The 16,263-nt window shown below is 33.1% G+C and overlaps 1 protein-coding gene across 1 annotated transcript; it reads left to right on the forward strand.

Annotated features, from left to right (window-relative positions):
* The first annotated feature begins 11,853 nt into the window (after positions 1-11,853).
* Positions 11,854-12,988, forward strand: LOC141701980 (GEM-like protein 4). The gene is made up of 3 exons (XM_074505703.1): positions 11,854-12,083; positions 12,206-12,286; positions 12,387-12,988. Exons 1-3 carry the CDS (start codon positions 11,861-11,863, stop codon positions 12,836-12,838), a joined length of 756 nt encoding a protein of 251 aa, XP_074361804.1. The 5' UTR covers positions 11,854-11,860; the 3' UTR covers positions 12,839-12,988.
* The last annotated feature ends 3,275 nt before the right edge of the window (positions 12,989-16,263 follow it).

Raw genomic sequence — 16,263 nt, forward strand, 5'->3', positions numbered from 1 at the left:
ATGTTAGAATTGTTTACGATATTTCCGTAAACACTGTTTTACGAGTTTTATTCTCGTCAAGATTCAAAGTATTGCTGAAGCATTTCGCTTGAAAATATCAAAAAGAATTTTATGATTCAGCAATTATGATTTCTAAATGTTCTACGCTGATGCAGATGTCATTTTTTTTTATCAAACTGACCCGATATTTACTATAATGAACTTGCTGAGCATTTCTTCCGCTCATACTTTCCTGTTTTTTTAAATTTAACCTCCAGTGAGGATTAGCTTGCGATGTTTAGCTGCGTAATTCGAGAAAGCAAAGACGAAGCTTTTTGAAAGGTGGCTGGTCCAGGGTTTGCGAGCTAGTGTAAGTTTTATTGTATGAAGTTGTTTATATTATATTATATTATAGTTGTATATTTTATTTGGGCCTAGTATACTTCATTTCGAAGTTATACTAGTGGGTTTAGTTTTGAGTTGGTATTTGTTGAAAAGAGTTTTAAAAGTAAAAGAAAGAGAAAAATTATTTGTGGAATTTTGATTTCTTGTTTGTAGAAATGTAACCTTAAAAGATCTTGGATTAGTTGGGGTCATTTATGCTAAATATCTTCCGCTGGCATTTGTTTATTGATTAAACAGGTTGATTTGGATTAAAGTTTTATAGTGACGATCAAATCCTTTGACCCCGAATTTGGGTGCGTTACAAATATTAACGAAACCGTGCATCGCACGAGATTTAAGTTAGTAACAAGTAAAGTCGGGATTCCTCTAATGGCGATCAAAGCCAGGGTCCTTTAATGACAAGCAAAGTCAAGACTTAAATAAAGTTAAGGCGGTCCTTTAATGACAAGCAAAGTCAAGACTTAAATGAAGTTACGACGGTCTTCTAATGACAAGTAAAGCTAGGATACCTCTAATGGCAATCAAAGTCATGATCTTTTAATAGCAAGCAAAGTATGATTCAAATGAAGTTAATGAGGTACTCTAATGGTAAGCAAAGTGAGGATACCTCTAATGACAATCAAAGTCAGGATCCTTTAATAGCAAGTAAAGCGAGGACATGAGCTTAAACTTATCATATTAGTCATTAATTGGAAAAATATGAAGTAGTTAGTGCCAATTTATATCTCCAAGCTAAGACTTTAACTTTGTTCACACTCATTAGCTTAAGGGGGAGTGTTGAGCAATAAAATACGAGGGTAGTGTGAAATAAAAACTAAAGTTGTTATTGATTATTGAACTATTACAACTGTTCAGCTTATATAGCATAAGAATGATACATTCATGGTGAGATTGCAGCAGTAGTTAAGATATGAGAGAAAATCTCTCTAACACTAATTTGTAAGCTATAAATCAGGGATATTAAATTATGTACAATTGTTATACTAATTGCTAGCTATAGTTTAGGGATCCTATAATGTTTACATGATATAGTACAACTAACACCCCCCTTCAAGTTGGAGAGGGAGGACTTCCTGGACACACTCCCAACTTGCTTACAAGTCGTTGAAATTGGTCTGCACCCAAGGGTTTTGTAAATATGTCTGCAAGCTGGCTTCTAGTTGAAATATGAGAAGGAGAAAGTAAGAGAGAATTTTCTCTCGGACAAAATAACAATCTAATTCAATATGTTTAGTGCATCATGAAAGACGGGGTTCTCGGCGATATGGATGGCCGCTTGATTATCACAATAAACTGGAATGGGATTATTGAAAGGAATACCTAGATCATGAAATAAATAATGCAACCACTGCAACTCAGCGGTGAGGTTTGCAAGAGCTCTATACTCTACCTCTGTTGAGGAACGAGAGACGGTTGATTGTTTTTGTTGATTTCCAAGAAATAGGACTTGCACCTAGCATGGTGAAGTATCTAGTTATTGATCGACGAGTTATGGGACAACCAGCCTAGTCTGAATCAGTATAACCTTGCAAGCGCAGGGAGCTTGAAGAAGATAGAAAAATTCCATGATTGATTGTGCCTCGGAGATAACGTAGGACACGAAAAGAAGCATCTAGATGAGAAGTTCGTGGATGTTGCATAAATTGACTAAGATAATTTACTAAAAATGAAATGTCTGGCGAGTAACTATAAGATATAATAGTCGACCAATTAGACGATGATATTGACAAGGGTCTGACAACGGGGTACCATCAAAAGGGAGTAGTTTGAGATGTTGTTCCATGGGTAAAGGAGATGGCCTTGTGTTGGTTAGGCCGAAATCTTTTAAAATATCCAAAATATATTTACGTTGACAAAGGAAAATGCCTGTTGATGATCTTGATACTTCAATGCCCAAAAAATAACGAAGAGGGCCTAGGTTCTTGATGGGAAAGCGTGACTCAAGCCTAAGGATTAAAGAAGATATCACAGTAGGATTATCACCGGTGATAATTATGTCATCGACGTACACGAGCACATAGATAGACCCGTTAGAAGTGACCGATGTAAATAGAGAATTATCAGCACGAGATTGGGAGAAACCTGCATCTTTTAGCGCTGATGAGAATTTCGCAAACCATCTGCGAAATGATTGTCTTAAACCATAAATTGATTTATTAAGGCGACAAACACGCGGGTCTCCTTTCCTTGTGAAAGCCAGGCGGCATACACATTAAAGCTTCCTCTAATAGACCGCCTCGTAAAAAGGCATTATTTACATCAAGTTGATGTAAGGGCCATTGCTTGACAGCGACAACAGATAAAAGAGCACGAACTGTGACAAGTTTCGCAACAGGAGCATATGTGTCATGATAATCAATTCCTTCCTGTTGGGTATAGCCTTTGGCTATGAGTCGGGCTTTGAATCTTTCAATGGAACCATCAGCTTTATATTTGGTTTTATAAACCCACCTACAACCTACTGCTTTCTTTCCTTGCGGAAGAGTGGTGACAGTCCATGTATTATTGGATTCAAGGCTTTTATTTCAGTTGCCATAGCTTCTCTCCAGTCAGGTGACTTCATAGCTTCAGTAAATGTGCATGGTTCATCAACATTAATGATGGAAGCTAAGATTTTTTGTTGAGATGGAGGAACTTGATGGAAAGGAATAGAAGTAGTGAGAGGATGTGAAGATGACGAGGTGCAGAGATTAAGTTTACATTGATAATCATCCATCCTCCTTGGAGCACGATGAGTACGTACAGGCCGAGCTAGTGGAGGAGAGACCTCAGGTGATAAACTACTTGAGGAAGAGGGGGAAGGTGATGGAGACGAAGATGAAGATTCTATAGCCGGAGAAGGAGGGCCAGACGAGTTTCCTATATTTGAAAAATCACTTCCATAATGAAATTTGGATAATGGAAGGTTGGAACGAGAAATTTATGGACTCACTGGATACGAGGGAGCGGGAGGATTTGAACTTTGTATTGGAGTATCTTCGGAAAAATCACATAAAGATTCAGAAGATTCAAGTATGAGAAGAAAATCAGTTTGAACTGACAATGCATCTTTAAATGGAAAAAGATCTTCATGAAAGATAACATCGCGAGAGATAAATATTTTTTAGTCTTAATATCAAGAATTTTATATCCCTTATGATTAAATGGGTAACCGATGAAGATACCTGATTGTGCTCTTGCATCAAATTTATGTAAAACATGTGTATTTCGAGCATAACATAGGCACCCAAAGACACGAAGTTTAGTATAATCAGGTGGTGTACCCATAAAATTTTTATGAGGGGATTTAATATGAAGAGTGGGTGTTAGGATTTTATTAATGAGATATGCTGTCGTTAATAGGCATTCTCCCCAATATTTAAGAGGAATATTGCTTTGAAAACGTAGAGCACGAGCTACATTGAGCAGGTGACAATGCTTTCTCTCAACCACCCCATTTTGTTGAGGATTGGAAACACAGCTGCGCTGGTGATGTATGCCATTGGCAAAGAGCCAAGATTGAAAATCTCTAGAAAGAAATTTAGACCCATTGTCCTGTTCTGATCTTTTGTAAGGCTGGAAGATGAATACAAGTTGATCCAGTTGAAATGGTGCCAATATTTGTAGAGAATTGAGTAATAATAGATGCATGAAATATTTAATAAATGTGAATGTCTCGCACTTTGATTGCATAAGGTATAACCAAGTGCAACGAGAAAAAATCATCAATTATAGTTAAAAAATAACGAGCTCCTGTATGCTTGGGAGAAAAAATGGACCCCATATATCAACATGAATTAATTGAAATGAAGCAGTAGATGAAATTGAAGATTTATTATACGATAATCGTGTTTATTTTGCCATGGGGAAACATTACAATGAATTCTGAAGAAAATTGTATAAAGTCAAAAGAATTACATAATAACTTGAAGCGTTCAGAACTTGGGTGTCCAAGTCTATATGCCATAGGTTCACTGACAATTTATTAACTGAATTAATTCGAGAAAATGGCTGCAGTTGATACAAGCCAACAGTGCAAGAGACTCGACCAAGAATTTTATTCGAAGAAGGGTCCTGAAAATAGCATGAAGTGGATGAGAAATGAACAACATAATGCAAATGCTTAATTAGTTGTGTGACATATATCAAGTTTAAAGTAAAAGTTGGGATATGATAAACATCTAGTAAAATGAAATCGGGCGAGAATTGAACATCGCCGATATGAGAAACGGTAGCATATTTACCATCCAGTAGTTGAAATTGTAAATGAGGAGTCATGAGTGTATAATTTTTGAACATAGATAGATCACAACATATATGATGTGTGGCACCCGAGTCAATATACCAGGGAATTTTAAAGGAGAATAAGATTAGCCGGGAGTTATACCTGCCAAATTAACTCTGGTCGAAGCATCATCCTCATTGTCTGGAGTATTTAGTAAGGTGAGAATGCGATTATATTGTTCCGTAATGAAAGTTGGAGTAGGTGCAACAGTAACAGGATGGACATGATGGGTTGGTGGTGCTGGAACAGGCTGGACAGTACATGTGGCTTTCCGTTATGAGCCTGATGAGAGGAAGAACGATCAGGAAATCCATAGAGACGATAATAGTGCTCCTTTGTGTGACCATGACGATGACAATGGTCGCAAAATGGCCTCTGCCTTTTTGTTGAAGAACGGAAACGCTGAGAATTACCATAAACCTGTAGAGTAGCAGATTCTACGAGAGGAGCAATACTGTTGTTGATGATCTGCTGCATTTCCTCTTGTTTGACGAGGTTAAACATTCTTTCTACAGTAGGAATCAGTTCAAGGAGAAGGATTTGGCTCCGGATTGGAGCAAACTTATCATGTAGACCTTGTAAGAACTCCATTGAACGATCTCGTGCATGTTGTTCGAGTAAAAACTTGCTAGCCCCACAAATACATGTCTCAGGTGGGTTAAGAGAGTCCAATTCATCCCACAATGTCTTCAATTGAGTGTAATAAACAATGACTCACTTTTCATCCTGTTTCAAGTTAGAAATTGCAGTTATCAATTGAAACAATTTAGGAGCATTTGCTTGAGAGAACCCGACATGTAAGTCCTTCCATATAGTGAAGGCAGAGTCAGCATACAAGCATGATGATCGAATATCTGGTTCGCACGAGTTCGTAATCCAGCTGACCACGAGATCATCACATCGTTTCCAACAAGCCTTTTCTGTCGGGTCTTTTGGTGGAGGAAGAGAGCCATCAACAAAGGAAAGCCTGCCCTTCGTATTCAACACCTTGGTGATACCGCGAGCCCAACTTGGATAGTTGTCACCATTGAGAAGGGGAGAGTAAAACACAGCAGTAGGGCTGTCACTAGGATGGATAAGATATGGATCAATCTGCTTAAATGTTGAAAATGTAGTTTCTGGAGATTTTCTGGAGTTGCAGTGATTTTAGGATCACCATTAGCATTTTCAGAATGATGGGGAGATGTGGGAGGAGACGCCATCATTTTTCTCCTAAGATGATTTAAGAGAAATGTTGAAAATGCAGTTTCTGGAGATTTTTCTGGAGTTGCAGTGATTTTAGGATCACCATTAGCATTTTCAGAATGATGGGGAGATGTGGGAGGAGACGCCATCGTTTTTCTGCTAAGATGATTAAAGAGAGATGGCACAGGTTTAATCTAATACCATGTGAAATAATAAAAATGAAATTGTTATTGATTATTGAACTATTACAACTGAGCTGCTTATATAGCATAAAAATGATATATTCATGGAGAGATTGCAGCAGTAGTTAAGATATGAGAGAAAATCCCTCTAACACTAATTTGTAAGCTATAAATCAGGGATATTAGATTATGTAGAACTGCTATTCTAATTGCTAGCTATAGTTTAGGGATCTTATAATATTTACATGATATAGTACAACTAACATGTCGTTTGATCTTTGTAACTGAGTAGATATTGGGCTATATATAAAGCCCCACTTAGTTTCATTTTGTCAGATGGGATTCACAATATAGTCTTTTTTGAGATATTCAGTAGAAACATAATTTTTCATTTACTCTTCTTCTTTCTTTCTTTGATTCTTAGTTCATCAAACATATATGATCTAAATAAATATATAAAAGTTACTGGTTGGCAACACGGGACCCGTGCCACCGAGATTAAAAATAATATCAAGTTATTATATACATAAAATTAAATTTTATAATCTGTGCGAAACACGCATTGAAATATAATAAATAAATTTTGTTAAATTAGGCAGTTAAAAGAAATTGAAGCAAGTGTATTATGAAATTCCACAATATTTTTTTTACTAATATGACTTATAAATCTAGTTATAGTTCTAGTTAGTAAAAATATAATTTTTCATTTAATCTTATTCTTTCTTCTTTGATTCTTAGTTTATCAAATATCTATGATTTAGGTAAATATATAAAAGTTACTAGTTGGCAACCCGTGCGAAACACGAGACCCGGGACCGAGATTAAAAATAATATAAATTTATTATATACATAAAATTAAATCTTATAATCCGTGCGAAACACGGAATTGAAATATAATAAATAAATTTTGTTAAATTATGTAGTTAAAAGAAATTGAAGTAAGTGTAATTATGAAATTCCATCGTATAGTTATTTCCTTTACTAATATGACTTATAAATCTAGTTCTAGTTCTAGTTATACACCTAATTATTTTACTTGTTATATAAATCTAACATATTATCTTTTACTAATAGGATTATTTATAAGTAAATCGACGCTTAGATGAACACTAACAAATAGAAATTAAAGTGAAAATAAAGTCCACATGGAGAGTAGAAGTAAATTCTGTTAGTTGGGATTTAATTAAATAAATGTAAAAATAGTTTTATGATTTTTTAGTGATTACCAAGATTTGGCACTTTTGTATAATAATAGAACATGATTTTACTTATTAGTATAAATAGTTGATAATTCGTGTATATCAGATTAAAAATATCAAATTAGTATTTGTAGTGCGAAACACAAATCGAAATTAATATATTAATATGAAATATTAAATAGGTATTTGCAAAGAATAATTATGTAGTTAAAAAAAAGGAATCAAATATGAAATTTTCCAGTATAATTCTAGTCTTGCATTGCTTTATTTGTTATAGAAATCTAACATATTAGTTTTGTTTGTGTGAAACGAATTGTATATTATAGATAATTTAATATTAATTAATATTATTTGAAAATTATCTTATAATTGGCTTTTTCAATATAGTTTATTTAATATTACTTAATTATTGATAAAAATATCTTTTAAATTAAAAGTAAATAGACGCTTACATGAACACTAGTTATTAGAAAACAAAGTTTAGAGAGAATAGAAGTCAATTTCTATTATTAGATCGGTATCAAAATTTGTTACATTGGTACGAAAGTTTCACATATTAATAATAAACAGAGATAGAATCAGACCGATTCCCGAAAAGCCTTTCTGGCCCCCCTTTGATATATATCAATTTTACTATTTCTAAATCGATCCAAAAAGGTTTACGGCCCGTGCAATGCACAAGTCTTAATTAATATTTATATATTTTCTTTTCTATTTTATATAATTTTATTAAAATTCTATATAAATAATTAAACATTAAATAATGATTATATAATTATAATTTCATTGGGTAGAATTTCAAGTTCGGTACAAATATTATCAGTAGTATATGATTGATGAAATTTTATTTATAAATAATAATGTAAATGTTTGTTGTTGGTGAGTAAGATCCAAAACTGAAAACTTATATGTATCTTTATAAATAATATAAATGTTTGTTGTTGACGGGATCCGAACCCGAGAACTTATATGTATCTTCATAAATAATAATATAAATGTTTCTTGTTGACGAGATTTCGAACCTGAGAACTTGTGTAGTGTATTTATTTAGTATTTGGATCTAACGACTCTTATTTGACGAAGAAGATCTGACAATCGAGATAAAAAGAGTTAACCAAATTACAAATTATACTCCATTTCGGTTATTATATTATATAATATAATATAATCTCTGCTATCTATACTATAATAACCGGAATGAAGTATAATTTGGTTCAACGGTTATTCCCTAATTTTGGTTATTAAAAAAATATATAAATAGTGTTATATATCCGCTAAAGTACTGAATTATTAAATTACTACACACATAGTCTACTTTTCCTACTAAACTACAACCACACCTTATCATATCATTAAAAAAATTTATATTATATATCCGCTAAATTACTAGATGGTTAAACTACTAGATATAGTATACTTATTCTACTAAACTACGACCACATGTTATCTTATTTTTTTTTATAAATTTATTACTCCCTCCGTCCCTTTCGATTGTTTACATTTTTGAGAGAGTGCCTGACACACATTTTAAGGTGCATATAAAGTATAGTTATGTAATTTTTTTTTACAATTTTTTTTCTGAATAAAAATTAAAACATTAAACTTTTATTTGGAAAACAAATTTATAAAAATAAATTACATAACTATACTTTTTATGCACCTTAAAATGCATGCCGGACATATATTCAGAAATGTAAACAATTAGAAGGTACCGAGGGAGTATTATTATATGTCTATATAAATATTTTTAAATTATAATATGAAAGGATAAATAAAATTCTTAAATATTAACGAGAACCGTGCTATTAAACTAGTATACATAATATAGGTTCATAGTATAGATAGATATGGATTCCACCCTAGCAAACCACTTTGCAAAATTAGGTACAAAAAACTGCTACGGGTTTAACATGTATCATGAAACAACTATTAAAATTGCAGCAAGTGCTCATTACCCCATGTAACCGTATATTTCGACGAAAATAGAGTAAAAAAAGTTTAGCACTGCTGCAGGCCTTATAATAAGGACATTGATACATGCAGAGGTGCAATTTGCATCTCAGAGGACATAGGAGCACATAAAGCGCCATGTGTGTCATAATGCCTCTTCTCCATATGAATGTTTAAAAACCAAATGAATTAAGCCATGGTAATGAACTAATGATTCAGAACTAGGATGATGGCAGATAAAATCTCGTTTAATTAACGGTATCAGAAGATTATTTTCTTATTCTTTTTTTTTCTTTTCTGTTCTTTTTCTTTGTTTTTCCGTCCTTCTTTCTTTGTTTTTCGTAGGTTTTATCCTTCTTCGAAGATGAGTCATCTCCCAGATTTTACGGAAGTGTTGACACGTGTCTAGAGATTATACATAGGTGAGGCGATTATGATGAGACGTAGGGACAAGTGCCATAATTTCCATATTTTCGGGAATGACTAAGACGAAGCAGGTGACAAGTAGGTAATGAACTGGATGCATGAAGATGGATCGGAGCGGGAGGATATGAGAATTTCTGCCGTAGGGTAAATTCCCGTAAGGAGAAGGGCCGGAGGCTGTAAGTCACTTAGCCGTAGGCCGTAGACCGTAGGGAATTTGCAAGACCATCATAGGACATATAAATAGATTGAGACATGGTAATGTATGCTATTAATTTTTAGCCACTTCCTTCCTCAAATCTGTAGTCTTAGCTATCATTGCTCCAACTCCAGCTAAAATAATAATTGCCAGAGGTAATCTGGTAAGCCTGGTAAGCCTGTAAGCCCCGGCTCTCATATGTTTAAAATTTCTGTAACTCTATATAGAAGCTGGTATTCGATTCCTTGCACTTAACAGACTCCAACATTAGACTTCTGGAATTAGCACAAAGAAAGGAAAAAAAATTAGACTTCTACCCACAAAGATATAAGACGGCGGGGAAGGCTATCAGGCTTAGCGTGCATCACTTATGCAACTAGTGAGAGCATGAGTGCTTAACATGGGAAATATATATTCAGATCAATTGAGAAAGAGTCTTAATTAGTTTTGACATAATAGATCAATGCTAATAATGCTGAGAATTGCAGAAGGATTCCCATCAAAGTAAAAGATTTTTCCTAATTAAAATTTCCCTGTCTTTGCACAAGATAGAACTGGGAATGATCTTGATGATGCTAGCAAATCGACAATGGAACGTGCCTCATCAGCCGCTTTTCAAATTCCAAGCTCCAACCTTTTCATATAAGTACCTTTCACCCACACATTCTAATAACATTTCTCATTGATTCTTGAAGCAAGCACCAAACAAGCTCCAAGTGATAGCCTAGCTATGATGACCAATTCTGTTTCAGAGACTTTTTATACTTTGATGTAAATATTTTGTTGTACTTGAAGATGTCAAATTGTTTATATGTGTGGTTCACCATGATTCAGATGGTATGAACCACTGCAAATTTGGACATTTTATACTCCATATCTACAAATCAACAGGACCTTCAGAAAAGAAGATGAAATATGTCAGAACTTGGAGCCAGCTGTCATAAACAACTTTTCTTGTGGCACAAACTTTACACTATCAAGAAAAAACAGTTTTGTGACTGTGACATGACACAGTATGTTGTATCTAAAATTATAATAATCATAGAAAATTTATAGTACATTCAATAATGTTTCATTAAATTATAGTCAAACATCATAGAAAATTTGTAATAGTCTGAAGGTAGCTTGCATGGCTTAGTTTTATGGCTGCCCCACAAAACATTCCATTAAACATCAAGATAAGATATTAAGGATGCTAGAAAACATAAAGAAACATGCATGATGAAAAATATATGAAGAGTGACGGCAATCCAGATAAGCATTTGAAACTTTTGCACCAGCTGTTTATGACTTGCATGTGATGAATCTACTCCTTGCTTTCCTTAATCATATTGTTATATACTCTATTAAAGTATGCTGGCATCACAAAGAATGTCACTGCTCCTCTATGTGTTATCTTGTTCATTAACAATTGTAGTTCTTCTTCACACATAATCACAACTTCACCTTATTATGTTTTTGTCCAAGGTGCTACAAGCTTCAATGCTAGATCATACAAGCACACATACATACTTAAAATGACATTTTCCTAGGTTTTGGGAGAGTCGGTAACGTTACAATTTTACTCTGTTAAAAACTGCCCAGCTTCTGGTTTTTCAGCAAGTTATAAGAACATGACCATTTTTCTGACATGATTAAAGAGTATTTAAACGAGAAGGCGATATTTTAATCTCCAATGCTCTGTTAAACCATTAAGTGTAATTGCTTAATAATCCACACAGATCATGCTACCGACAAATACCTTCTACACAGTTTTCAGTTGGTTAGTTACCCTCTGTTGAAATCGAATATGCCATCAATTTCAGCTAACTACCATTACCTGAACTTTTTGTTGTTCTATAACAAACTTGACAAAAAAAAAGAAAAAGTTATATTGCCGACAACGACTTACGACCCTTCAACCAGCTTGCTGACAAAGCAGAGCATAAATCTTCTCCCAAATCTTATCTTTAACAATTCATGCCTCGTCACATTTGTCGCATAGATGAGCCAAAGATGAGTCATGCAACAAAAAGTTAAATACCACTAACCTTGTTATTGGCCTTATAAATACCATGTAAGACGCGTAGTTGTAATGCATCCTACAACGTGCATCACAAAGCAAGTATCATTCAACCAGAGGGTTAGAGAGAATCAAGCAATTTACATTCATCAGAGTTCAGATATGAAGAGCCAGATTTCAGGACAAGTTATTGGATTTCCGATCAGCTCAACAGCATTTCCAGCTGAAATGCTTCCAGAAGGAATTTTATGTATCAGTTGCAATCAGTATTATGCATCTCCGAAATTTAGACAGAGTAAGTATTAAATAATTTATCAAACGAGATGTAAAGCAATAATTTATCAAATAATCATTTTGACTGTTAATATCAGCTATACAGTATCCTTTTATAACAATAGACTTTTCTTGGAACTGCAGACAATATAGAGTTAATGAGGAATAGGATGAACAAACTCAGTGCGCAAGTGGAGAATTTTGCAAAAGGCATTCGCAATCATGGTAAGTTATGAGCTTACCAAATGTCAAAAAACATTTGTTTTGTGGCTGGTTCTGCTTTAAAATTGAGTGCTAACATGTTTCTTGTTTTTAACTTTTGCAGTGAAAATTGGACCTAAGTTAAGTGAAATGGTGAAGGGAAAGTTGAGATTGGGAGCTAAAATTCTCCAAGTAGGGGGTGTGAAGAAAGTGTTCAGACAAAATTTCAGTGTGAGCCAAGGAGAAAAGCTATTAAAGGCTTCACAATGCTATCTATCGACAACTGCTGGTCCTATAGCCGGATTATTATTTATCTCAACCGATAGAATTGCCTTCTGCAGTGAAAGATCAATCAAGGTCTCTACTTCAACCGGGGATTTCCTTCGGACTCGTTACAAGGTTTCACTTCCATTAAACAAGATAAAGAGAGCAAATGAAAATGAAAATGTGAATGATACATCAAAAAAGTATATAGAAGTAGTTACAAAGGATGGCTTTGAGTTTTGGTTCATGGGATTTCTTAACCATCAAAGAACTTACGAGTTTCTTCAGATGGCAGTGTATGAATCTCAATGATCACAACACAATTGTTGATTCTTCCCATGATCCATAACATGAATTTCGGTGTTATGGCCTCTGGGATTAAGCTGTAAATAGTCGAAAATTGAAATGTCTGTACCTATAATTCATTTTTCTCAATGAAAATCCATCTATTTACAAATATGATATCACCGGTGCACCCTATTCTGACATCTCACTGTTCTTGTTCATGTTATATAAATTTGAAATTCTGAAGGTTGAATACATGCCTATTACCAAGAAAAACAAAAATTTAGATACCAAAAGATCACAGTATACATAAAAGCATCTGCACTTGTATTACGCAAGGATTTCATACCATTCTATCCGATTCCAATTATTTTTCAAGAAAACAAAAAAAACTCACATAAATTATATCCTCGGCCTCATAACTAGGGATCAAATTTAATTTTTTAAACTTTGAAAATTTATGCCATTTGCACTATTCAAATGCCATATGTGCAATGAACAAGTTGAAGCTTTTTCCAAATAACCTTTATCAAATCTCATTCATGCAAAGATGGCCTTTATACAAAGTTTGTTACTACTTTTTTGTTAAGGACTTTGTCCCTCCTATATTTAGTAGAACTATACCAAATACAGTACAAAGATAGAAAAAAAGAAGCCAATTTGTGATTACTCAAATAATTAATTTGAGGTTTTTCTTAGCAAGTGTTAATATGAAGCATTTCTGATAACTGAGGCCTACAAATTTGGCTTATATAACTGCATAACTAATTTACCTGTACAATACTGAACACCTAAAATCCAATTCAACTTTAATATTTTTTTTTTGTTATGGTTCGACATTCCAGATTGATCTTCAGGGAAGGAGGACCTACATTACATACATCTTCTTTATACCTTAAGATGACCATGACTAAAAGCATGCATTGTGAAAAAAAGGGCTAAAGAAGTTGGTTTATATAAACAAGACCCCTTTAATACTTGGTTTTTCTCCTCAAGATTTGATTCTGACTTGCAATGTAACTACAAGACATGCCATGTAGGTCGACTACTTTCAGAAAATTTGAATTAGGCTTACAGCATCAGATAAGAAAGCTACATAAGGCTTACCTTTCAATCTTCTTAGCCTTTAATTTTTGGTGTCAAAAGCAGGCTGGTCTCACAAGGCTAAAATTCCAACTTACCTTTCCACATCTGCTCTGCATCAGCATACAAAGACTAAACAATATGCTAAATATTTATTGATATAAATGCTAACCTAATTCAAAAATTAAGAGTGTATGTGAGTACTGTTTACTTGTTTTGACCAAATGGAAGATACTTTGGATTAATCCAAATTTGTTCTGAAGAAGACAGAAACAAGATGAGAAATGTGATAATTAATATGGGTGTCAATTTTGTCCCCACTATGGTTTAAGGTTCTTGCACTGTACCTTGTGCCTAAATGGTTGTAGTTCTTTACATTTCTAGAAGTCAGCTGATATGATTTTATAGAAGGTGCTAGAAGCTGCAATGCTGAATCAAATATGAGTACAAAATTGTAGTTATATTAGTAAATAATTACTATACATAAGTCATTAATCTCTCCTTTAATTAGAGTCTCAGTATATATGTCTAACATGTAAATGGAGAATCTGGCAAGTCAAGTTGTGGAGAATGGAGATCCACTAATTCAAAAAGACTACTTTATTCTGACATGTAAGAATAATTTTACTTATATTTGAAATTAGGAAACACTTTGGGATACCTATATACATTCCTTGATAAATGAATTAGAGTGTTAAAATTCTTATGGAGGAACATGTGCCACTAATGGTCTAACTTACCCACCTTACTAACGATTACAAAAGACATTATAGATGAAATCAATAACTTTTTATCTATTTAGTCGATCAATTCTCTACACTATATTGTCAAAATTTGATATTTAGTGACCATAAGATTTCCACAAGGATAGACCATAACGTACTCATCCATTCCTTCCTTGGACCATCCGGTTGTTTTCCTCGAGTGCAAAAAACTTCTGGTGATATTGCAGGTTTCCCTTTGCTTCAATTTCTTCCATGATCTCCTTTGGCAAAGGTATCTACACGAAACCAGATTTCCTGATCCGGGGTATCCATCTCTTATATCAAGAATCTCTTGTATCAAGAATGAATGCAAGTGTTAAAATTCATATGCAGGAACATATGTGCAACTAATGGTCTAATTAACCCAACTTACTTGAGTACAAAGATCAATTACAAAAGACTTTATACGTGAAATGGATAATCCTTTTATCTATTTACTCGATCAATTCTGTACAATGTATTGTTAAAATGTGATACTCAGTGACCATCAATTTTCCACAAGGACATACCATAAAGTACTCATCCATTACCCCCTCTTTTGTCTGCATCCTATGCTTTATTTTTTAAATTTTTACAAAATGTAATAAAAAATCTAACAAAATGAAATAAAACAAATACAAAATAACACACTAATGGATTTATTCCCCAAACTCACTTTCTGACATTGACATCAATGTCATCAATTGTCACATCAATCTCCATATAAAAAAACTCCACTCTCTCACAAAAAAATTTAAATAATGGTTTGAGCTATAAAGGCTGTAACTATCATACATGCATATGTTTAGATTCATCGTGTACAGATGTCATGTTTATAAACAATAATTGCTTTAAGTTTAGAAATCATAACTAAAAATAATTGGGAATAATAAGCTAACTGCTCGCGGACTCAATAAGGTTAGAACATTCACCACAATAGAACAATCTAAATTGCTCATCACACTAATGGGTGCTATTTTTTTTACTCACGGACAGTTTTTCTACTCCCAAGATCTGTATATATATTTTTGCTGATGATATAAAACTAATGCATGATATATAGTAGCTTACTTAATTCCATCCACTTAACTTACTTAAATATTTTGAAATTATTGAAAGAAAATAAGAAAACTTGTAATAAATATAATTAATTAATCAATATTATCTTATTTTTACTATTTAAAAAATTACTATTAAAATCGAATTTTGAAAAGATTGCTATACACTCTCTTTTTTGTTGCTAAAATGGGAAATACCTTTTGATTAATGACATATACATTTTGGATACATTGATATTTGTTCTTGTCATACACATACTAATATTATCTAAATATTTTCACACTCAAATAGTGTTTTAAATAATATTTTATATAAAAAGTTTTTGTTTAAAAAATTAATCTTGAATAATGATATACAAATTAAATTTATTTATAATATAATGAATTTTATTTTAAAAATAAAATTTTATAGTAAATAAGATAATACTATATAAGTTTAGCGAAATAAAGATATTGATATTAACATATGTAATCTACTTTTACGTAAATAGTGTTAGTTAGTATTTGGACTGATATTAAAATTTTATAATTGTTTAGAAATTAACTGAATTTTAAATTTCACCATTGT

The sequence above is a fragment of the Apium graveolens genome, unplaced genomic scaffold (genome assembly GCF_009905375.1).
Source record: "Apium graveolens cultivar Ventura unplaced genomic scaffold, ASM990537v1 ctg4483, whole genome shotgun sequence".
Lineage (NCBI taxonomy): Eukaryota > Viridiplantae > Streptophyta > Magnoliopsida > Apiales > Apiaceae > Apium > Apium graveolens.